At 42.3% G+C, this 25,412-nt stretch overlaps 1 protein-coding gene across 7 annotated transcripts in view; it reads right to left on the reverse strand.

Moving 5' to 3' along the window:
- Positions 1-25,412, reverse strand: part of SH3KBP1 (SH3 domain containing kinase binding protein 1) — a 339,463-nt gene that overhangs the window by 108,700 nt on the left and 205,351 nt on the right. For 6 of the 7 annotated variants that reach the window (XM_059158548.1, XM_059158547.1, XM_059158544.1 and 3 more), the window contains one exon: positions 24,832-25,037. In XM_059158548.1, coding sequence (XP_059014531.1) covers positions 24,832-25,037 — 206 coding nt within the window. Of the gene's footprint in view, positions 1-12,274; positions 12,405-24,831; positions 25,038-25,412 lie in introns of those variants that run through there. The other variant, XM_059158550.1, reaches the window with a different exon arrangement.

Raw genomic sequence — 25,412 nt, forward strand, 5'->3', positions numbered from 1 at the left:
TTCAGCTCAGGTCCTGATCCCAGGGTCCTGGGATCGAGCCCCGCATCGGGCTTTCTGCTTAGCGGGAAGCCTGCTTCCTCCTCTCTCTCTCTCTCTGTCTGCCTCTCTGTCTAATTGTGATCTCTGTCAAATAAATAAATAAAATCTTAAAAAAAAAAAAAAGAATCTATCCTAGTGAAAAGAATCATAGTGAATGTGTTCTCAGTGTTCCAGGGCTGGTGTGGTGATGTGTTGGAGAAAAATAGTAGGCCTGTGATGGTCATGAACAGTTAGCTTACTGTTAAAACACAAATCCATCACTTGAAAACTAAAGGAATTTTTAAAAAACAGAAACATAAACTGAGGGTTTTGAAGGGGAGGGGCATAGGGGGTTAGGTGAGCCTGGTGGTGGGTATTAAGGCGGGCACGTATTGCACAGAGCACTGGGTGTGGTGCATAAACAATGAATTTTGGAACACTGAAAAAATAGAATTAAATTTAAAAAAAAAACCAGACACATAAGCTCATGACACATATGAAAAAGTATCTTTCTAATCTGACAAATTTAAACTAAACAGTTTAGTCAAGTATGTCTCCGAAAATGTTTTAAGCTAGAATCAAAAATGGGAAATTTCTTTGCCCAAAAGAAATTTCCAGAGAAGAAGCACCTAGGTGGCTCAGGAAGTTAGGCAACAGGCTCTTGGTTTCCCCTTAAGTCATGATCTCATGGCCCTGGGATTGAGCCCCATGTTGGGTTCTGTGTTCAGTGTGGAGTCTGCTTCTCCTTCTCCCTCTGCTCCTTTCCCTGCTCTCTCTCTCGAAGAAATAAATAAAATCTTAGAAAGAAAGAAATTTCCAGAGGACCTTTTATGTCTTTCAGAGTAAGGAAAGGAAATGAAACAGTTTTAATCAGAGAGGAGGTAATATTTACAACGATGTTTTATTGTTTTGTTTTCAAGAAAAACTGCTATTTACTAAGCTAGGGCACACACTGAAATATTATTCAGCCTTAAAGAAAAAGGAAATCCTGACACAGGGAGCAACATGAATGAACCGGGAAAACATCACATCAAGTGAAAAAAGCCAGTCACGGAAGGACAAATACTGTATGGTTCCACTCACATGAGGTATCAGGAGTAGTCAGATTCATAGAGACAGAAAGTGGAAGGGTGGTTGCCAGGGGCTGTGGGCAGGGGGAAAGGGGAGTTCAGTGTTTAAGGGGTACAGCGTTCTGGTTTGGCAAGATGATGGGATTTCTGAAGATGGACGGTGGGGATGGCTACACAACAATGTCAATGCCCTGAATGTCACAGAAGTATGCACTTAAGAATGATTAAAATGAGGGATGCCTGCATGGCTCGGCTGGGTCACTGCCTTTGGCTCAGGTCATGATCCCAGCATCCTGGGATTGAGTCCCACATCAAGCTCCTTGCTCATCGGGAGCCTGCTTTTCCCTCCGCACCTGCCTGCCCCTCTGCTACCTTGTGCTCTCTCTGTCTCTCTCGCTCTCAATCTCTGACAAATAAATAAATAAATACAATCTTTTTTTTTTTTTTAAAAAGAATGATTAAAATGGTAAATTTTATGTGATGTATACTTCAGCACGTTGTCAAGAGGCTTAGAGTATATTCCTCTTTCCCTACAAGCCTCTCCCTACGTATGAATGTTGACTAGAATGGCAAGAAACTGCTCATGAGCCTCTGTTATCCAGCTGCTTAATATTCAACCACAAAATAATCAGGGGTGCAGACAGCATCAAATGAGGTGAGTTGGAGAACAAACCCATCTTTGTCCAGAAGCTCAGTTCAGTCCTACAGGAAACACTCGTTCCACTTCTATGAAAGATAACCTACTGCTTCCAGAAAGACAGTCTCTCAATCCAGCTACTGCTATAGAGCTCAGGCTTTAATGCCAAAGGACTCATTCTTCACTTTCACTGCCTGCTCCACAGATTCCCAAAGAGTAACACTTACTCTTTTTTTTTTTTTTAATCATCTGGTCTCCCCGATTTTAAAGAAGGGAAGAGAAGATTGCATCAAATCTTAAAGACTCAATATCATCTTTATGTTTTAGTTCATTGGAAAGAACAAGTTCATGACACATACTTACTCAAAACAGGAACTTCCTAAATATACACAGAGGTCAAGTACACATTGGTTACATCTTCTAGATAGAGAGCAAAATACTTAGAAAGAAGACCCTGAGATGCCTCAAGGATGGAAATCCTCAAAGAGGTCAAATTAATCTCAGGGCACTCTAGTTACCAGTTACTATGCCATATTCGACAAGAAGGGGTGAACATAAATTCTGTGCCTTCCATGAAAACGTCCTACATGTCAACCATTGGGATTCTCTCACCACTTCTGTGTTCCTACTACAGATGTTCTGAATCTCCTGAACAGCACTCACTACCCTCTCTGCTTTGGATTTGCAACTACTTATGTATATGCCTGTTTCACGGACTAGAATATAAGTGGGTGTGGGGCAAGAGCGGTATTTTGGTAATCTCTGTATTCTTTGGTGGGTCTTGCACATTGGAAGCATTAAATATTCATAATTTACTTTAGTCAACAATAAATTCATTCATCAAAAATAGATCTATGGAGAAAGTACTGTGTGCAATGCATTTTCTAGATGCTAGGGACAGACCAACGGAATGAATTAAGCTTCCCCACCTCTCATGATGGCATCTAGCAAGACGAGCGACTTTGTATTAAGTAGGATTCCTAAGAGCACAGTCTTACCGCTATGGGATCCCGGGCAAGTTACTTAACCTCTCTATACCCCTGTCTCCTGGTCTGACATGGAAATGATACTACGTACCTTATAGATTTTCTAGGAGGATTAAATGGGAAAATGTATATAAAGTGCTTAGCCATTATCACTGTTATTGAATTTTACTGAATAAAAAAATCAATCATCATAATGCCTCTTTATGAGTCTAGTTACAAAGAATGACTGTTTCGATTACAGCAGCTTTTTAAAACAGCAGGTTAACTGGCCCGTTCCTTTGCTTGGGGGAATGGAGAGCATGAAGCGACTTTTAGAAGACCGTCGCATAGCAGAGACATGCTTGGAGCAAAGCGATAGTTCTGAAAAATGAGCAACGAAGAAAAGCAACAGCAATCACCATATAGTCATTGCCTGGGAAGAAAAGCAGACAGAACAAAGAAAATCGGAGAAACAACTAAGGCCAGAGCCGACAACCCACAGAGCTTTCAGGTCAATAAAGCTTCAGTTAAGGTGGCGCCCTACAGTGAGTGGCCGGAAGACTGTTCCAGAAGCCCCTCAAATACAGGCGCATGCCAACTGCTTCTGGCTGCATCCAAACTGTTATCTACTGTTAACGATAGAAAAACAACAAGGCGTGTGTCTGGGAAAAATGGCCTGTTGTCAGAGAACAGAAAGCCTTTTATTGAGAATTTTGATACTCAGGAGCAAACACACCACCATAGAAAATCACTCCGAGCCATCTTCTACAAAGCTTGGCATCCATTCAATAATGGATGAAGAAATCCTAAATCGTTAGGCCAAACAGATACTCCTCCCAAGGCAGTTAAGAAACATGGGCCAAATGAGACCACACACTCATGTGGTACAGATATCTAAAGCCACTAGCGAAAATTACTGACAGATACTTAGATGTAAAAAATGGGATTCCCAGTCTTCTACCTCAAAGCAGCCAGGGCTCTGGCCAAAGGCTGCTCTTGAAGGCTTCTTTCACTATCAGCAAGGATGGGACAACTGGAATTCTGTTCAGACCCTACAGACCCTATACTACCTGTCCTATAGGTAGTACATCAAATTCAACAGACCTTTGCAGAATGCCTACCACTACACAGCCCACAAGCCCAGACTGCTTTCCTACGTTCTTTTTCTTTTTATGTTTTCAAGAAGATGCTGTGTTTTCCGCTATAAAATGGGAGATTTAAACATCATGTTGATGGGAGTCAATGAAACCACCAAATTCCAGTTCTCCCAGATCCGCAAGGTTATCTAAAGCCTTACAACTAAACATTCTACAGCCTTTAAAAGAGCTGTTTCACTAAGTCTGTAATGACATGGAAAATTTTAGATAATGCTAAGTGGAAAAGAGGCACAGGATGGTGTGTGTGAAAAAAATTATGTGTGTGGTATGATCTCAACCAGTTAAAAATGTATGGCAAAAGGGCTGGAAGTAAACACACACACACACACACACACACACACACACACACACACACACAAAGTCAACAGGGTTCACCCCAGGGTGATTAAATAACAGTGCAGTGCTTTTTACTTTCTTTTATATTTTTTCTGCTTCCCAGTGTCTCTACAAACCAGCTGCTACTTTTGTAATGAGAAAAAAATAACATTTTAAGAAAATAAGGTACACTAATGTTAACTAGAAAGGATGGTCTACCTCTCCACATTATTGACTTATTTCCATAAGGTCTGATTTGATATGCGACACCTCCTAACTAGAAATCACATGGAGCTTTTATTAGTGGGTCATTATACTTCCTCTTCCAAGTCATTAGTAAGGATGTTAAGAATATCAGATGTAAAATGAGTCAGCTGATGATTAACTTGAAGTAAAGGGTGGTGATAAATGGCAGGCAATAATTGGAAATGATTTTATATCATCTACTTAGTCAAATAAAGTACCAAGGTATTGTATCATGTTTTCAAAGTTAAAAAAATACATTTCCTGCTCTTCTAATTAAACCCATGAATTCCTATTCACATGTATGAAAGGAACTGAAAAAAAAAAAGTGAGTTTACTTTGTAACTTTTTCACGTATGATCAAAGACAATACTTCTAGATTCCTCATTTCCCAGCATTTGAAGAAGTACTGATTGAAAGGGTAGAATTTATTTGCATGGGGTCCATGGCTTTATTGTTCTGTTTTCTAGTGGTTCTCCGGTCCTTCACAAAGACAAACCCTTTTTATTTATTTTAATTTTTTAAAAAACTCTTGCTAAACACAAACCAAAGTAATGATTACAGTTTCTCAAATGGGAGAAAAAAACAAATGTGATGAATACCAGGCCCCCCCAATTTTGAGGTTTCATTTTTTTTCCTCCTGCTTTTAAAACTACTTAAGTGTATCATAATCTTAAAATCACATAGATTTCACAGTTATTTTCCTTTCTCAGCTATTTGACAACCATTTCCATTTAATGTGAACATACTTTGATTTTGTGCCTTTTTTTTTTTTTTTTAAAGGGGAACTGAGTTGAGGGCGTGGATTGATTGACTCAATGCAATTTTAAGAGGAATATTTTGGTGGAATGATTTCTGGTTTGCTGGAGAAAAGTTCAGTTCAGCCTTGTGCTGGGCAATCAGGCATATTCATTCACTCACTCAAAGTTACAAGTCTCTTCAGTAGCCTTTTTTTTTTTTTTAAAGGGGAACTGAGTTGAGGGTGTGGATGGACTGACTCAATGCACTTTTAAGAGGAATATTTTGGTGGAATGATTTCTGGTTTGCTGGAGAAAAAGTTCAGTTCAGCTTTGTGCTGGGCGATCAGGCATATTCATTCACTCACTCAAAGTTACAAGTCTCTTTAGTAGCAAATCTCAGGTACAGAAGGAGTTCTCTTAAGGCTCAAAATTCTCTCTAGGGTGCATGATGAGTTTTAGGCAAATTAGATCCTCACTAAATGAAGGAATGCTACATCTTCCATTACTCATTTTGCATGTTCTCATTTTCCTGTCCTAAAATATTTCCCCATTCTCTTCTTTCTCTGTAACACACACAAAATAGAGAGGAAGAAAACCCTCATTTGGAAAACAAAACAAAACAAAACATGAAATCACCTATTTTAATCATGGGCTTTCTTAAATGGCACTTTTTATAGTTCTATGTTATTTTTTTTAAAGGTACGTTTTGTTTGTTTTACAGAGGTAGGGGGCAGAGAATGTGCACAGTAAAATCTCCCAGCTGATGTATTTTCTGGCCTTGAGAAATTCTTGTCCTTTTCTATGACAATGGAGAACGTTCTTTTCAGTGCTTTCCACTTCTGAGGTCCTGAGAGCAGCAGTTCCTCTCTGTGCCTTCCACAAAGTCCCGCTACAGGCTCCGTGCAGGGAAAACAACATAGATTCACAAAAGACAGTGACAAAGGAGGACAAAGAGCAAGCATGGAACTTCTGGAGTTTCTAACCTATTCCCTAACTCCTGAGTTACTACACTTAATTTAATTCAGAGAGATGTTATCTATCTATCCAATTTTATGAGGACTTTCAGGAAAAGATTTCCACATCCTCTTTGCCATAAACGAGGAAGACTTTATCAGGCCTCAGTATTGGCCACTTCCCCCTTATTCCTAACCTGACCACCATGCCTCAGGTTACAGAGGGCTCCCCCTTTTCAGCCACCGGGGGACCAGAGAATAAGCAACCCTCAAACCCCACGTAATTCTTCACTTCCTCCCAAACACCATTTATTTATTTTCTTTTTTTCTTTATCTCCCAAACTCCATTTAGCCTTCTCTCTTTGCAATGAGGACCACAGCTCCCAATTTCTAGTTTCTTGACCATTTCCATTCACTCCAGTGACTGCCTTCAGTCACTGCCTCTCTGGATACCCCAGTCTCTTTCTAGTCATTGAGTTTCATGACAAGATGATCAACCCACATTAGAATCTTCATTTCATATAGACTTTCTAGACTCAAGTCAGGGATGGGCTACATGCAAGCATACTGCTCCACGGCCCCATAAAATCATTTCTTAGCACTTGGCAACAGCGATCCCTCTCCTGACCTGGCTGTATCTCTTTTGGCCTCACTAATTTTGTCCAGGCCTCTTTTCATGTCTTATTTGGACACTTTTTTGCTCTCCTGCCTACTGACCTATGACTGAAGAAGGCTCTAGTTGGGAAAACCTGGAGTTGTTTGAACTCAGGCAGTGCACACAAAAATTACACCAAAATGTTACAGATCCTATCCCCTTCCTGGGAAGCACAATAAGGTCACCCATCCATTACGTCCCGCTCACCTCTATACTGCAAAGAGACGGTGTGACGTGTCTTGCCCGGGCACATTACTTATATGTGTGGGCACAGAGTTACCAGCTTTGTAACATTTCAGCCTCTTTCAAATAAAAAAACAACAATAGCTGTATTCCCGTCAACGGAAAAAAATTAGGATTCTAAATTACGAGCAAGCCGACTTTCTCAGTTTCTAACAACGTGTGAATGTGGAGGGTACTAGGGTTTGAAGCAAAGGAGCTCTATCTGAAATGAGACACACGGGACACATAACATGGGCAGCTCTCTCGGTGCAGCATCCACACAAGGCTAGCACTGTACGGGGTTGGGGGGGGCAAGTCGGGACTACTCCAGGATTAAACGTCTTGATACTTTACATCATTACTTCTCTTATCCACTTCCTTAATAGTCTAGAAAAGGTACTCAAGAACTCTTGGAAAAAGTGCTTCTGGTACAGAGAGAAAATGAAAAACCCAACTACGAAATCAAAATAAAAAGAACAGACTTAACAGATGCTACCAAAACAAATGGAGCAAAACATATTAAAATCGCTGGTGGGTGAAAATGCTTAGCAAGTGAAAGAAGAAAAAAGAAAATGAGGCAGTAAATTCATCTTTACCACTTCTAACTTCCTCATCTTAAATGGGCAAACAGAAATACAGCTTCTAAGTGACAGAGACCCCAAATACCTGCCTTTAGTTGTCCAAACATTGCCTCCTCTATTCCTAAAGGTTCAAGTGTAAGTTTAATTGAGGTGACACTCCTGAGTCAGGGGCCATCCATGAAGTGGCTTGACGATGGCCTTTTGATGAAGAAGCAGCTTTTAAGGCAATTCCCGCTCACTCTTAATTTGTCAATTGTTCATTTTATAGCCCAGGTTGAGGGAAAGAAAGAGAAAGCTCCATCAGAGGTATAAGTAGGGGTTACTGTGCCTCTGCTTGCATTTGCTTCAAGAGGGTTTATGGGCGCACATCTGTGTGGGAGCTGGCCGCCACCTTTAAAAGCCTGCATTGAGAATAGGCTGTCATCTCATCCTTTCTAAATGGCCTCTGATGCCACAGACAAGTACAAAACAGGTTGCTGACTAACAAACTTCGTGATCTAAATTCTCTAAATGTAAGAAAAGGTGCATCATCGTGCAAAGTGAGCTGGGCAGTTTATTTGAAAGTTGCCAGTTTGGGGATGCCCGAGTGGCTCAGTCGGTCGAGCGCCCGACTCTTGGTGTTGGCTCAGGTCGTGATTTTGGAGCTGTGGGATGAACCCCACATCGGGCTCTGCACTCAGCATGGACTCTGCCTGAGGTTCTTTCCCCTCCCTCTCCCTTTCACTCTGCTCCTACCCCAACTCGAGGGTGAGCGCATGCATGCTCTCTCTCAAATAAATAAATAAATAAATAGATAGATACAATCTTAACAAAAATAAAGTTGCCCGTTTTTATAGAGCACTCAACTTAAACCATCCCACTGAAATTCAGTTGTCTAAACTATCATTTTACAGGTAGTGAGAATATCAGCAAAAAAAGACTAGTGAGGCACATATGCCTGATCTTTTTAACGGCCACACAGAGATTTATAAAACCTTGACTTTCAGGAATGCAAAGCATCCACAAACTTCAAGATTATAAATATTATGAAATAGTTATTAATATAAGTAAAGAAGAAAAGAGAGCCACAATGAAAGATTTGTAGATACTTTTGTCCACCCCACTGAAAAAATATCAATTGAATCAAATGAATGATTCGGTGAATGTGCAAAAGAAAGGACTTTCACTTCCTATCCCCAAAGAATCCTAGAGCAGAAGGTAAGGACAGAAAAAGTCAATCATAAAACTGGCTTTCCCTACTTTGCAGGATAAATGAGGTACTATCATTTTGAATTAATGATAGCACAAAAAAGAAATTCATCTTTTCACAGAAGAACTATTTTGAATCCACTCTCCGTAATATTTTGGGGGGTGGGGTGAAGAGAAGCAGTCCTAGTCACCATGAAACCCAGAAAGCAAGCAACCACCTGGGTTCCTGGCTCCTCTTTTCTTTAGGGACTCGGGAACAGGGGGCCTAGTCCTTCCCTCAAGCCATCTGCCATCTCTTGGGACTATGTATCTGACATGCTAGTTCACGGGGCTTTTCAGACAGAGGACCTTTTCCTCAACTCATTATTCTACGATGAGAAGAATGGTATCTTTTTCTCTTTGTGATAGGCAACATGAACATACATTAAACACCGATTCCAACAGCAATGAGCTACCACTTCACACCCATTAGGGTGGCTATTACAAAACACACAAACAGAGAATGACAAGTGCTGGTAAGGATGTGGAGAAACTGGAACCCCCAGGCATTGCCGGTAGGAATGCAAAATGGCACAGGTGCTGTGGAGAACAGTAAGGCAGCTTCACAAAAATTAAAAATAGAATTACATATGATCCAATAACTCTACTTCTGGGAATATACCCAAAAGAATTGAGAGCCAGGACTCACATAGGTATCAGTAGGCCAGTACTCATTCAGAGTAGCCAAAATGCAGAAACACCCTAAATGTCAATAAGTGGAAGAATGGATCAACAAATTGTGATATAGCCATACAGTGGAATATTATTCAGCCTTAAAAAGGAAGGAAACTCCGACACCTGCTACAACGTAGATGAACCTCGAAGACATTATGCTAGGTAAAGTAAGGCAGGCACAAAAGGTTAAGTATCCTATGACTCCACTTATAAGAGCTACCCAGCAGAGTCCAATTCACAGAGACAGAAAGCTGAAAGGTAGTTGCTAGGAAGAGGGGAGAATGAGAAGTTAGTGTTGTAATGGGTACATTGTTTCATTGTGAGAAGACAAAAAAGCTCTGGGTTCTGGAGATGGATGGTGATGACGGTTACACATTAACATGAACATATTTAATGCCATTGGTTATACACTTAATAATGGATAAATGGTATTATGTATATTTTACTGTGATAAAAACATTCTACATTTCTTTCTTTAAAAAGATTTTATTTATTTATTTGACACAGAGAGAGAGAGAGAGCACAAGCAGGGGGAGCAGCAGGCAGAGGGAGAGGGAGAGGGAGAAGCAGACTCCCCACTGAGCAAAGAGTGTCATGTGGGGCCCGATCCCAGGACCTTGAGATCATGACCTGAGCTGAAGGCAGATGCTTAACCGACTGAGCCACCCAAGCACCCCCAAACATTCTCCATTTCTGTAGGCATACAAAGAAAGCTTTTATGGGGATTTCCACTGGGAATTAAAGCTGAGTGTATGAGACTAAGAAAGTCTTAACTTTTGTTCTGTTGGAATTTTTTTTACCATGTACTTAGGTTATTTTCATTACAAACAAAACCAGCCAGAATTAGGTCAGCCTTTAACCTGGAAATTCCTCTCTTAAAAATTGAGCCCGAAAAAATAACCAGGGCAGACACAGTGATGCATATATAAGAATGCCATTTTTAATATTAAAAATGTGGAGGCAACCTAAATAGTTATTACAGGAGGATCGGTTCAATAAATGGTGGTACGCCTGTACAAGGGATGACCGTGTGCTTGTCTGAAAGAAAAGGGGGGTCCATTATATGTTAAGTTCCAAAATCAGGTAACATTTAATATGACCTCAGGGGTATACTGCACGGGCACTACCGTTGTGATAAAAGTCTGGAAGGATACATATTAAATGGTTGTTTCTGGATAAGAGGATTAAGGGCAATTTATTCATATTCTTTAACTTTGAGTTTTTATTATTGTAATAATTATTGCAAAGAACTCCTGTAATCAGAGAAGTAACAGGGCTATTTCCATTTTGAGAAGCAAATAAGCAAAGGACTGGGGGAAGCATTCAATAATGCAAATTAGTAGTTCGGAAGTCACAAAACTTTTAAGGGTCCCAGGGGCTTCCCTGTCTGTCATCTCCAGGCCCTAGCCTGAGGGAGCCAGAGAGGCTCCTGCGGGAGCCAAGTACCATTGCTGAGCCTTTTCTGTAGGTCACGTTTTACAATCAACATACTTTCACTCCTTTCACTCCTTTCTCAGGCACCAGCTGAATTTTGCACGTAAATATCTAATTGTCATGTCTACTTTTCAGAACTCAGAACAATGCTATCTGGCAATAATAATAATAATAATAAGCAGCAAATTTAAGATAGCTTTCAACAAGAAAACTCTCTCAATCCATCACAGATGAGTATATTTTTTATTTTAGCCAGCTGCTGTCTGCACTCACGTCCTTCTAGACAAGCTACAGACGCCATTAAAAAACTTTTCAAGAAGTTCTCCTACTCTTAAAGTAATGTGTTAAAACAATGTGTTTCCTTTTGTCATGTTACCTTCCTTTTCATGTAATTCTGAAGACATTACAAGTTAAAGCCAATAGAAAAAGGCACAAAGAGACATGTTTTATAGATATCATCCACTCTCCCCCTTACAATTTTTTTAACAAGAGACAGGAATATGGAAGACATATGACGCATTGCAAGCCTTACTTATCCTGTGCTTTATTTAGGGAATCTTATTTTCTGTTTGGAAAATGACAGACTTCTGCTTTTAGGTAGATAAATATGAACAAGTCACAGAGAGAAACGAGACCACTTATCACTAGCAAACTTTTAGAAAAGTCAAATAATTGAGTGTTTTTATTCGACTGTGTATATAGAAGCAAATGAATATAAATGCTCAGTCCTACACAATTAGCCAAACATCGTTACCTCTATAAATTAAAAAACAACAACAACAACAACAAAAAAAAAAAAACAGCTCAGCAGCACCCAGGAGTCACTACTCACAGCTTCTCCACTCACCAGGAAAACTCCCAATGTCCATGCCTCCCAAGAGTGAAATGCCCGCAGCTGGCCCACTCTGCGAGGACACACTCTTCTCTCCTAAGTTAACCTGAAGAGCAAGCTGGATTTGTTTACTGCACAAACATCTGTAATTGCTAAAGCTCTCGGTGGCATGGTGTAACAGTTACTGCTTGTGCAAACTGCCCATCTAAATGACTCTCTGCAGTGTGAGCACATGAAAACCCAAGACACAGAGAAATTGAAAACATCTGTAAAAATCAATGGCCGGATTGACCAAAGGGGTGGGGGGATTAAAACAGCTACAGAGTTCCAGTGCAGCATCTGACTTGAGAAAAGACTCCTCCGCACTATAGGTTCTTCCTTACAATATCCACAGCTCCCCGCCACTCCAGCCCCAGGGGGATCCTGGCCGGCAGACACTTCTTGGAACCCACCAGGGCAAATCCATTACAAGCCTTGTTAGAAAACCCGCGCAGACAAGATGCAAGATTAAGGGGACTTACTACATCTCGAAAAGCAAAGAAAGAAATACCTCTTCTCCCATCATGCAGTCAGCCTCCTTTCTTCAGTTTGAAAAGGTCCCAGAACTACCCTGGGACCCTCCCACTTCCTTCCAACAGCCAAAGGCACAGAGCCTGAAGGACCCAGCCTAACCCTGAGTCATACTTGGGACCAAATGAGCACTAGGGAGAACAAAGCTCGCATTTGTTTACGGTTCAGGAAGCCAGGGCCGATTCAAGGCTTGGGTGGCTTTGCGAGAAGTCCTCCTCCCTCGCTGCGGGAACGTAGCTGTCTCCCGGGGACCCACAGGTGCGACCATTCAGACAAGGAACACACTGCAGGAGTGTTCATTTGGCAGGACCCAGCGGCCACTTCTGTTTAAAAACACCAGAGAGAAAATAAAAAGCCCACTATCTCTCAGCAGATAATCTGATGGGGAGCGACAGAGAGCTAGAATATGGGCATTTCTATGTGAAATGTCCATGGTAAAAAATACCCAAATTTTAAAGATGTGAAATTAGTGGTAATACACAGAAATTACTCATGAAAAGAAAAAGAAGGAGGAAGAGGAGAAAAAAGAAAAAAACCTAAGAAGGGAAAAACAGCCGTGGCTTTACAGAAACATTTCACCCTAGGAAAACTCCAGCAAAACTGTTGCCAGCCATGTCAGTGGTAGTATCCTCACAGACTGGAATAAAATATTTAATTAGCAATCTTGTTTTGGCCCCAAATGAGATACCATTTTAATCACCACTTCCATGGATTTAGAGCCCAGTGGTTAAGAGATCAAAACTCTAGAGCCAGCGTGTCTGAGATCAAAAATCCCAGCTGGACCTCTTCCCCGGGGTGTGATTTTGAGCAACTCATTTAACCTCCATTCACCTCAGTTTCCTTTTCTATAAAATGGGGATAAAAGCACCAGTCTATAGGGTTGTCTGCAAGATTAAATAGGTAATATGTTGAGTGCTTAATAAAGTAGCTGGTACAAAGTAAGCACCCTAGTAGCCACTATCTCAAACTCAGGGCGACATCACAAGGCAGGGTGCCAAGTTAAGAGTACCCTCACCTTACCACACTTCTCATGTGCTCAGACTCCGAGGGCCCGTTTTCACTTTCCTATGAGGAATTTTTGAATTTTTTTAATTGTACTAATTTAAAAGCCACCTATTCAATATTTAGTAACTGCCTGTGGTATTGGGGGTTTTGAATGAGATGCTATCGCAGTGCTTAAGAAATATGCAATCTGCTTGGGTAAATAAGACATAGGTCTGTTGGTACATCACACAAGGAAACAAACGTGGGAGATGTCAGCAGGATGCAAATGGCAAGGTGGTGTGGGCGGGAGGGAATTAACATCTGGAATTTAGGGGGCAGATAAAAAAAGCACCTTATCAAAAATTAATTATCAAAACTTAATTAGTACAGAGAGGATAGACAAATTGCCGGCACAGAATTCCCACTAATCTATGATGATACTCATCCCTCAAGGAGGACAGCGGAACCCCCCACTCAAGTGTAAGGTACACAATGTGATTCAACTCTTTAGGAAGAGTTGAATCTAGGGGTGCCTGGGTGGCTCAGCCGGTGAAGCGTATGCCTTCGGCTCAGGTCGTGATCCCAGGGTGCTGGGATCCGGCCCCATGGCAGGCCCCTTGCTCAGCGGGGAGCCTGCTTCTCCCTCTCTTCCCTGCTCATGCTCTCTGTTGCTATCTCTGTCACTATCTCTGTCTCTCTCTCTCTCCCAAATAAATAAATAAAATCTTTTTTTAAAAGTTGAATCTAGAGAAGGGAAAAGACCAGAACAACCTACAGTGAAGAAACCTGATAAACATGACCTCAGTCAGGTGACCAAAGTCAACAACAGTGAGAAGTCACGTTGACAGGATGTGCCCCGATACGACGTGATGAGAATGGCAAGTCCCCACTGTGATCTTCCTCCCTAAATCCACCACGTTGGTCTAAGCATGAGACAAATGTCAGACAAATGCTAATTTAAGGGCATTCTGAAAATTTTCTTGAAATGGCCAAGATTATCAAAAACATGGCAAATCTGAGAAAAGGTCAGAGCGAAGAGGGGCCTGAGGAGATGTCCTGTAATGGGGTGTCCTAGATGGGATCCTGGAACAGAGAAGGGACATCAAGAAAAACTTAAGGAAATCTGACTAAAGGATGGAATTGGGTTAATAATCATGTCTTAGTACTGGTTCATTAATTGTGACAAATATACCATATTAACAGGAGATGTTAAGAACAGAATTCTCTGAAAATTCTGTGGGAATTCTCTGTATTATCTTTACAACTATTCTACAAATCTAAAACTATTCTGAAATTAAAAGGTTTTTAAAAAGATCTTACTTGTTTATTTATTTGAGAGACAGAGAGAGCGCGCGCAAGAGAGAGAGCACAAGCAGGAGGAGCAGCAGGCAGAGGGAGAAGCAGGGAGCCCAATGCGGGGCTCGATCCCAGGACCCCGGGATCATGACCTGAGCTGAAGACAGACGCTTAATTGATTGAGCCCCCCAGGCGTCCCTAAAATTAAAGTTTATTAAAAGGCAAATTAGGCACATAAGCTGGCTGCACATACATGCTACATAAATAAATGTGTATGTGTCAGAGACGCATGATAACATTCATGAATATATCTACAGAAATGAATTTAACAATGCCTTCCCAACTTCACCTATTTATTATCTCTCCATCCTTAGCCTATCTCGCAACAAAGACAGCTGAATGCCGAGTCCTAGCCTTTTGCTTCCCATAATAACAAAAGAGTTTTCTTTGAAAGGAAACTTGGCTCTTCTATCAGTTCTGCTGCCAACCCAGGCTACAGCGGCCCAGCTCGAAGAGTGTACATGAGGTGGGCCCATCTGCCCCTTTCCAAGAGCTACTAGAAGTTCCTGGGGCCTGGCCAATTAGTCATCAACCACGGAGCCCCGGGGCTGGCAACTCTCCCAGCTACTTCCTCCCCATCTCCAGTTCACGTTGCTGGGCACTTCCCCAGTTATCTCTAAAGTGCCGATCTGATCATGCCACTCCCAAGCGGAACTCCTCCGCTAACTGGCCAGGTCACCCAAAAGAAGTACAGCTTGTGTAAAGCAGCTGGCGGAGCCCTGGGGGAACAGGGCCCACCTCCCCTCCAGCGCCTTACTTCCTCCTCCACCACCGGGACCACATCCCCTGCACTCCAGCCAAACACAGCCCTTCTGCATAACCACGCTCTCTCTTTGTCTGTGCACACGCTGCCAGGACCGCGAAAGCCCATTTATCTTGTAATACTTTGTTCAAATCTCACTTTGCTTGAGAAGAGCTCCTGATACCCCATCTCGTCATTCGGGACCTCTAGGAGAGGTAGTAGCTCCTTCCCGCATTCTCTTTGATGCTTTGGATGTACCTCTGCTAGTCCCTTTCCCCTGCATCACAGTGACTTTTATACCTGCCCACTTTTCTCCCACGCATACATACTGCAAAGCACTAAATGAGAGGCCTGTACGTGACAGCTGATTCGAGGCGTGATGCAGGGGAGGACGTGTTAACTCCATTGCAGTGAACTACACCAGACCCACCTCATCACAAATAAATATACTGCCAGGTAAAAAAAATACGGAGGTATCATGCTCATACAGAATCTAGACATGCCACCTAGCCAACTCCTTTACAAATGGATTGAGCTCATTTATTATCTAGAAATTTGCAGAGCTGCCAATGAAGATCCATAAAAGGCATTCATTAAAGCCTCAGTAAGTGAATGAATGAGCAAATTAATAGACAAACGAGAGAGTGAATCTGTGGCCAGACCACAAGCAGACCCCAAACATAATGAGTCTTCCTTTATGATTTCAGTTGGATTAGGACAAAACATTATATTTGTGTGTCCAGTCCACAAATATTTATTGAGGGCCCAGTACAGTTTAACAAGGGTTTTCAAGGAGTTATAAATAGGAATATGATGGCAAGGTCCAAAATCATGGCACTTACTTTCTAATGGCTAATATTTAAGACATGATGATGTCAAACAAACAGCTATCCAGACATAGCAAAATTCAATTCTCCTCCTGTGAGTTTGAATTTTTCTATAAGAAAAAGTTAAAGAAATGATCCTGGAAACCGCACTGCTATTTACAGGCACTCCTTCTGTTCTAATAACCAGAAGGGCAGCAATAATAACTATGAAAATTAATCAAGTGATGATTATAAGCCACGCACTTTTCTATCCTTTTTTTTGTGTGTTACTCATTCCTCGTGACAACCATATGGAAAACGTCCCATTGGTATTCTAATTTTACAGATGAGGAATCTAAAGTACTGAGTGCTTAAGTGGTCTGTCCCTGGAAGAGTCAGAGGTGGGATGTGAACCCAGGCAATCTGGCCTGCATGCTTTATAACCACTACACTCTTAAAAACACAAATTTAAGGCCTTCCGCGAATGCGATCCTTGGTCATATTCTGGCTGCAATTAAACATTTCTTAGAAAATAACTACTAAGCTGAGTGTTTTAGAAAGTCTGTGTCAAGCATATGTAGAACAGTAAACAACATCTAACATGTCAAAGAGTAGTCCTGTAACACTGTGTCTTGTTCCCTTTTCCTACTAACACCCCTGTCCTTACTTCTCCTAGATAAGGAAACTTAACAGAGACACTTTGGGGAAAGAGAACACAGAAAACAAAGTCTGAAAACCCCAGACCATTCACCTAGGCAACCAGTGGGCATCTTAGCACCATCTACTCATTAAAACCCATGGATTTTCCAACTGCTCAAGAGATGTCACATAATCTTATCATTCAACCAAAAGGAGGGTCATCCAATACTATAGGTCTCAGGAAATCATAACAAAGTTTTGACCAAGTTGGGTTTCATTAGTCAAAGAAGACACCTTTAGCTCCTGAAGATCCCCAGAGCTTATTTCTAGTCTTCAAAGGATTAGAGACATAAATCTCTCATTTTTAATGAATGAAGATCATCACTTTAACTGTTTACAATTTTTAATTGTACTTAAGTATACAGCTTGATGAATTTTTACTAAATAGATAAAAAGACTGCTTATGTACGAAAATAGTAAAATTTCTCTTACTGCAATTTGGTTGATTAAAAAAATGATTAGTAGCTCATTTATATACAATTTTAACTAACACTCTCTGTTACAAGTGAAAGCTACAATGTTGATATCATAAAGGCATTAATTTGGGTGAAAAATGAGATCTAAGATGATTAGAGTTGAAGAGACTGTCACAAACACAACATTGGGTTGTGGGATATGGTCGTAAATGAAGAAAGAAAACAGGATCACTGTAAGAGGGAGACATCAGAAGTCACAAATGGTAATCAGCTAAGACAGAAAGACCATGGGAAAGGAGCTTCTTGGAGAATTTCTTTGTGGGGAATCCAGTAAGCAACCAATGTACAAACCTGAACATGGAATAAGCTGGCATCAACTACTGGGTATTTATCCCAAAGATAGTAGTGGAAAGAAGGGCCATCTGTACCCCAATGTTCATAGCAGCAATGGACACAGTTGCCAAACTGCGGGAAGAGCCAAAATGTCCTTCAACAGATGAGCAGATAAAGAAGATATGGTCCATATATACAATGGAGTATTATGCCTCCATCAGAAAGATGAATACCCAACTTTTGTATCAACATGGATGGAACTGGAGGAGATTATGCTGAGTGAAATAAGTCAAGTAGAGAGACTCAATTATCATATGGTTTCACTTACTCGTGGAGCATAAGGAATAACACAGAGGACATTGGGAGACGGAGAGAAGTGAGTTGGGGGAAATCAGAGGGCGAGATGAACTGTGAGAGACTGTGGACTCTGAGAAACAAACTGAGGGTTTTGGAGGGGAGAGGGGTGGGGTGATGAGTGAGTCTGGTGGTGGGTATTAAGGAGGGCACGTATTGCATAGAGCACTGGATGTGGTGCATAAACAATGAAACTTGGAACACTGAAAAAATAAAATTAAATTTTACAAAAAAGAGAGGAAAAAAAAGCCAAGATTATTCTACAAAAGGCCTGTCAGGTTAGGTCCTGGAGATTCTCCTGGGTATCTGTCATTTACCCACCCATGTATAATACCTGCCATTCCCTTCCCTAAATGTTTGGTCAGAGTGATCATCTGAGTGACTCATGAAAACGGAAGGAGTTCACAAAAAGATGGGGCTAGGCTGGGGTCACAGGGAAGCAGCCTGATGAGGAAATTCCCTCCTGGGTCCACAGGTGAAGGACAGAAGGTACCAGCTGTATTCATGAGAATAAGGTCCTGTCCAGATTGCCTTCTTGCTTATAGCCTTCCAACCCAGTCTCTAGGCTGATGACTTCAAACCTAAGTGTACAGTTCTCTCTCAGTCACCAGACTTACTTATCCAAGAGCCTGCTGGATGCCTCCACTTGATGGTTCCACAAGTACCTAAGAAATCCAGCTAGTCTAAGATAACCCATGACCTCTCTCCTCCCCAGATATCTCTCTTCTCCAGCAGTCTCTAACCAGGGAATGATACTACCACCCAGGTGCTGAAGCCAGTTGCCCAAAGCATCATCTTCAAGTTCTTCCTCTCCTTTATCCTCCACATACTATCAAATTTCTTCATTCTACCTTCAAAGCATCTCCCCAAACCATCTAGGACAACACTTCAAAGCTGTCAGCGAGAAAAACTATCTCTTCTCTTGATGTTCCCTGCCATGCAAAAGGGATCCCAAATGGACACTTTCTGGACACACCTGGACACTCCTGGAACTCTCTGCTCCCTTACTCACTTTCCTCTGGGAGAATGAAATGACTTCTTCTATAAGCGAATTTCAGAAAAATAAAGGCATGTTCAGCTCAACTCTTCTCTTTTCTCCTCTTCGAAGTTAGCCTCTGTTCGTCCCCCAAGGGTTAGGCCCTTCTATCGCACATGGGTCTGCTTTACTATAATGTTGCTGAGAGTGGGTGAGTGGATCTGTCTAATTCTGGGATCAGCTGGCAGGCCCATTTGGCTCTCACACTCATCTATATCTTTCAACTTTGCCTTCATCAATAACAACATTGCTATATAACATAGGTAGAGAAAGGTGCACAAATCTTAAGTGTACAGCTCTGAGGAAATTTCACAAAATGAAATAAGATCTACGTAAATAGAGGAAATATACCATGTTCATGGATTGGAAAGGTATCAATTCTTCTCAAACATATCTATAGAGTCAATGCAACCCCAATCAAAATCCCAAAGGTTTTGTTTGTTTGTTTGTTTGTTTGTTTGTTTTTTGGTGGGGGGAGATGACAAGCTGACTCTAAAATTTATACGAAAATACAAGGGGTCAAGAATAGCCCAGGAAATCTTGAAGAAGAGGAACAAAGATTGAGAACTTAAATTGCCAGGTATCAAGACTGACTATAAAGCTACAGTAATTGAGGTAGTATAGAATAAGTGCAAGGACAAATATAGACCAACACAACAGAGCCCAGAAACAGACTAACACATACATAGCTACTTAAATTATGACAAAGGTGATAAAGGCTGTGCAGTGCAGAAAGGATGATCTTTTCAATAAGCAGTGCTGGATGAAATGGATATCCATACTGAAAACAAGAAGCAAAAGTGTTATTTTGATTCCCCATCCACTGACTCATTAACTGATTTAGAACCTAGACTGTAGGGGCAGTGGGGAGCTTACTGGGAGAGCCAACATAAGTTTCTGTTAACCTCTCTCCTCAATTTTAGTCACCCTGTCTTCTGTAATCCACTCCTCCCACTGTAAACTGGAATACTTTCTCTAAACCACCTACCTGACTGTACCACTCTCTTGTTGAAAATAGCTCCCCACTGATAGCTCCTCACTGCCTTTAAGATCAAGTCCAAACTCCTTAACAAGTCACCAGGCCTTTCCTGATCTAGGCCCTGCTCCTTCTCTATTCTCATCTTTCCCCACTCCCTGCTAAAGCCTTGACACATGTTCTGTGCTATTTTAATTTCCTTTCAAGACATGTTGCTCTTCTCACCTTGATAACTCTATGCTCCTTGGCTTAATGAATATCTACTGGACACCATGGTTCTCAGCCTAAACATGACTTCTTGTGGGCCTAAGAGCATCACTTCCTACAGGAAGTCTAAACATTACTTCCTGGAGGAAGGAGGTACATATACTCATACAGGAGCACCCATTCTCCAGTGTCCCTCACAACTCATCACTTCCTATTATGCCCAAGGGCTCCTACAGCTCAGCACTGTGTTCTCAAAGTGATCTCAACTTGTGGCATGTCCCGCACTGTATTATTACGGCTTATTTATTTTTCTGCAGCTCCCTGAGAGCAGTGACCCAGTCTTACTTACCACTGTGTCCCCAGTGCTGAACACAGAGTCAGTACTCAATAAATACTAGTTGAAATGAGTTACATTTATAATTTCAGAGTATTTTCTGTTATATAACATTTTTTAAAAGTCTGACGAGGTGGGACAGGTATACAGAGTATTCCCATTTTACATATGGCCTCACTGAGGTTAAATGATTTTGTCAGGGCCAGCGAGCTAGGACAAGGGTACCATCCTCTTCTAATCTTTTTTTTAATAATTTTTTTTAAAATTTTATTCATTTATTTGACAGAGAGAGAGACCACAAGGAGGCAGAGAGGCAGGCAGAGAGAGAGGGAGAAGCAGGCTCCCCGCTGAGCAGAGAGCCTGATACGGGGCTCGACCCCAGGACCCTGAGACCATGACCTGAGCCGAAGGCAGAGGCTTAACCCACTGAGCCATCCAGGCACCCCCATCCCCTTCTAATCTTATGATATTCAACTTGGTTCATCTTTTAACACACTGTATTTTCTATTATTTTAATACAACACATACTTAACTCTGGGCTTAGTTTAAATGTTATATTTTTTCCCAAGGTTCTTCTTTATTTCTTTAACCTTTTATCAAGGGAAATTTACAATATATATAAAAAAGAGAGTACGGGGTGCTGATCCCATATGTATGCACCATTCAGTTTCAATAGTTATCAACTCATGACCAATCATTTCCTTTGTGCCCTACACACTTTTCCATCTTTCAAATTACTGGAAGCAAAATCCCAGACATTAAATAATTTCATCTGTAAGTATTTCAATTAAATGGTGCATCAAACAAATCACTCACAGTGATAAAAAGGACTCATAAATGGGGTCCTTCCTTATAGCTCAGTAAATTGAGAGGCAAGACTACTCACTATGTCCCTATTGTTGGGGTCGGGGAGAGTTACATAGTATCTGTACTGGTATAATTACCAGCATTTAGTCACTCGGGTTAGGCTGGTATGGATTAGAGCACAGGGAAAACAAGCACAGAATTTTCTAGTGACAGAAAAAAGTGGATCCCAAAACTTACTAACTTGAATGAAAAATAAAATAGGCTTGCAGTTGTTAAAAATTACCAGCTTCCTTTTTTTTTCCTCCACCCAAGTTATCAAACAAGCCATCTCGGATGGCCAACTGCCCCGCCTACGTAGAAGACCACCTGGGTCTCACCTAACATGAGATCCAATTTGTGCTTCCGCAAAATCAAACCTGCGTGCCCAATTCTTAAAGGAAGCTTCCTTCCACAAACATAAATCCTGGACACAAAACCATCTCAACAGTGACGAGAACCAGGTTGTGCACTAGTAAAACATTCGCACTCATCTGCTCTCGTTCCGTAAATCTATGCCACCATCCGTAGTGCCAACGACAGGGGTGGAGATGTTTCAAGCCCTCTTAGATGCTGTAAAAAAAATTGTCCACAGCCAGTAAAGCAAGCTGGGAAGTTGACATTTTCCCCAGAGGCTTCACAATGAAGAGCAGGTTAAGACTGTTGCCAGCACATGGTTTCCTTCTGCAAACAAATCATGAATCAAGATGCACACACATGCACATGCACACATATATTACTCTGATGACGTTAACGTGTCACGTCTCTAAGACCAATACAGTAAATCTCTGCTTCACAAAAACACAGTGAACCACACAGCCACTATATTTCCAACTATATAACTGTTACATTCTCCCATCCAGTCCCCTCATTTTATAGAGGTCTGTAATGTCGGGAGTGCTATGTTGATACAGTTTTGATAGTACCCGTACATCTAATACTTACTGAACACCTAGCCTACTGTGTTCTGCCCGTGTTCTAAGCGCAGAGCACAGATCAGGGAATAAAATAAATGATGATCATGATAAAATGACTATTACGTTAGAAAGGGTTGCAGGCTAAGGAAACCAAGCACAAGTGAGCAGGACAGGCCAAGAGGGCAGGTTTTAGAATGAGTACACCAGGGCAGGGCTCCCTGAAAAGGTCAAGTCTGAGCAAAGACTTCTCTCTGGGGAGAAGAGGCAGAAGAGACAGGCAGCCAGTAGGCAGGTGGAGCAGGTGTCTACCCAGAGGTACCCAGAGGGAAGCACTGTGAGAAAGGGCCCCAGGTGGGAGAGTGCTTGACATGTTTAGGGGAGAGTGAGGGGCTGGGACAGAGTAAGAAAGGGGAGAAGGCGAGGGGAAGGCCGGGTAGTAAAGGAGCCTAGTCACTTTGGCCTGATGGCCCGGGGAAGGCCTTTCACTCTAAGACCAAGAATCAGGGGAGCCTCTGCAGGGACACGAGCAGAGGAGCGCCATGACTGGACTTGGGCGTTCGAAGGATCACCCTGGCTTCACTGTGGAGATGAGACTCTAGGGGGAAGGGGAGAAGCAGGGAACCCTATTAGGAGGCCAGTGAGTCATGGTGAGAGAGCAGGGGACCATCAAAGGGGAGGGGGTTAGCGGGTGTCGGACGTTCAGGGGCAGTGGAGCTGATGGAGTCACCTGACGGGTGGGATGTGGATTATGAGAGAAGGAGAAGTCAGGGAAAACCCCAAGGCTTTAGTCCTGCTGTGCAGGAGTGGGAGTGGCATTGCCTTCCCCCGAGATGGGGAAGGCTGTGGGCAGAGTGGTTCGAGGGGAATGGGGAGGAGTTCAGGGTTGGGCAAGCTAGTAAGAATTTAAGATTGTCAGGTGGAGATGTGCAAGTCAGCAGCTGGGCACGCGGCCCTGGGGTTCGCAGAAGTGGGCTGAGATCCAAGCTCGGGGGTGTTACATGTGACGCTACCCAATTTACTATTGTGCTTAAAACAAGTATTCATAGCAATAGGCAAAAGTCACACACACAGACAGGCACACACACACATGCGTGCGCACGCACACACACATGATGTCCTACGCAGAGAAGAATCTAAGACCAAGAATCATAAAGCAAATAAAAGGCATTAACTGCTTGTTGATTGAGTCAATGGTCACATTCATTTCAACCAGTTGAGTAAAATGAAGAAGAACTACATTCACTGTTTCTTCCCAAGATGGGGACTTGTTCTTTTGTAAATATTTACAGGAATCTGAAAGCAATCATGTGATGGAGAAATGGGTTCGCAAGCTGGGATACCAACTAGATAGCTTTCAGACCTCGAGAGGTATCATAGGCTGCTTACTGAAAGAAACAAAGCTGGCTCAGATAAGCTGCAGTGAAAGGAAAATGCAAATGGAACATTCTTTCACGTCTAAGTCTCTGCCTCTTCCTGCCTTTTCCATCTCTAGGGGTCTGAAGTGTCCCAAAGTTTCCTTTCCAGATTCTAATGCATGATGACACCAGGCAAGGTTGCTGGGGGCTGGGGGAAAGAGGCAGCTAGTTCTACAGCTGTGGAAGGTGATGCAACTTCTAAAAAATTCATCTCACCTGAAAAATGAAAAACATGTAAAAACCACTGATAAACCTGCATTAGAGATGCTGCCGATGCCCAATCCCCTGAGCCTACTGGCACAAACATCAAAAGTTTTGGCACTAAATCAAATTAACAAACATTCCTTAAGCACAGCACGGGTGTAGCTTAATACAATCTGGAAAATTCCACAGTATTTCTCAAGTCCTAAGTGAAGCTATGGGGCTCAGAAGTGTACCACAGTAGATGTCACTGACAGCCACAAGCTCGATGGCTCTGGGTGTGTTGCTGTAGCAACCGCGTACTCAGCAGCAACACACTGTCTGCCTCTCGCAACCCAGAACCAGAGAGGTAGAAGAAAACAGCCAGCTTCCTGATGGTAGCGACGCAGGGAGTCACAGCACGGCCCATCTCCATCCTACACACATGCGGGAGACTTCCTTTCAGCGGTCTAGAAATCATTCCCACCTAACTCCTAGAGAAAAAACCCACACAACTCCTTTGGTCTAGTGCAGAACCAGTCAACACAACCAGGCATGAAGCACTAAAGAAACGGACAAGGAGAAGTAATAGATTGGTCTGTGCTCGAAAGTGTCATCGTCATGTGTTTAGCTGGGTCCAAGCATGAGGGCCTTTTTGGTGGGGGGGGTCATGGTGGAGGGGAAGGAGAAGTGCAGAACCATTTGAAAAGTCATATCAAGACTCATTCCATGGAGAGGTCAGTAAGAAGAGTAGACGCAAACTAGAGCATGAGACTTTCCAGAAACACAGAAGGAGAGCCTCAAAGGGGAGAAGGCAAACAGCTAGCCTGTGAGGATGCCGACACCCCCAGAAGAGGAACAAGAAGTCTCAGATGCCCTAAACAGGACTTTTGGGTACTCCACACTGTGTTGAAATAAAACAGAAACTGTCGAACCTACCTTCTCCACCGGTAGAAAGTCATTCTCTACTTCAATCGACCTTGGTCTTAGTTTTATTGGTTTGTCTTTGAATATATCTCCAAAGCCCACTCCCTTAACTTTCTTCGGCTGGATTGCTGCAGTTGCGACTGTCCCGTTGGCACCTTCGGATTTGGTACTGCTTGAGTCACCCCCGTCACTCTCCGAGCCTGTGGTTTCCCTTAAACCTGTCAAGAGTGGGGGCGGGGAAAGAAAGAGCTCAGAAATCAGCCATAGCCGTGAAGCGCCTCACAGCCAGCCGGGAACCACCTCTAAATGTGTTACTGGGCACAGGGCAACCTGCACTGGGGCTTTCCATTTCATGTGTTGAATACATTGCGTTTGGGTGGCTCTGAGTTTTATTTGATTTCCCCACCGCCAGCCTTTAATTTAAAGAAGTGAGTCAAGATTCTTTAAAAAAAAAAAAAAAAAAATCTAATTTCAAAGCAGATCTCTGTGTAAGTGTGACATTTCACCACTCTTCAACCGGAGCCGGATTCTGATACAAACTTGTTTTGCCACAGTCTGTGTGCGGCAACAACGCTTCCCACCCTGTCCTCCCC

This window comes from Mustela lutreola, chromosome X, assembly GCF_030435805.1.
Source record: "Mustela lutreola isolate mMusLut2 chromosome X, mMusLut2.pri, whole genome shotgun sequence".
NCBI classification, from domain to species: Eukaryota; Metazoa; Chordata; class Mammalia; order Carnivora; family Mustelidae; genus Mustela; species Mustela lutreola.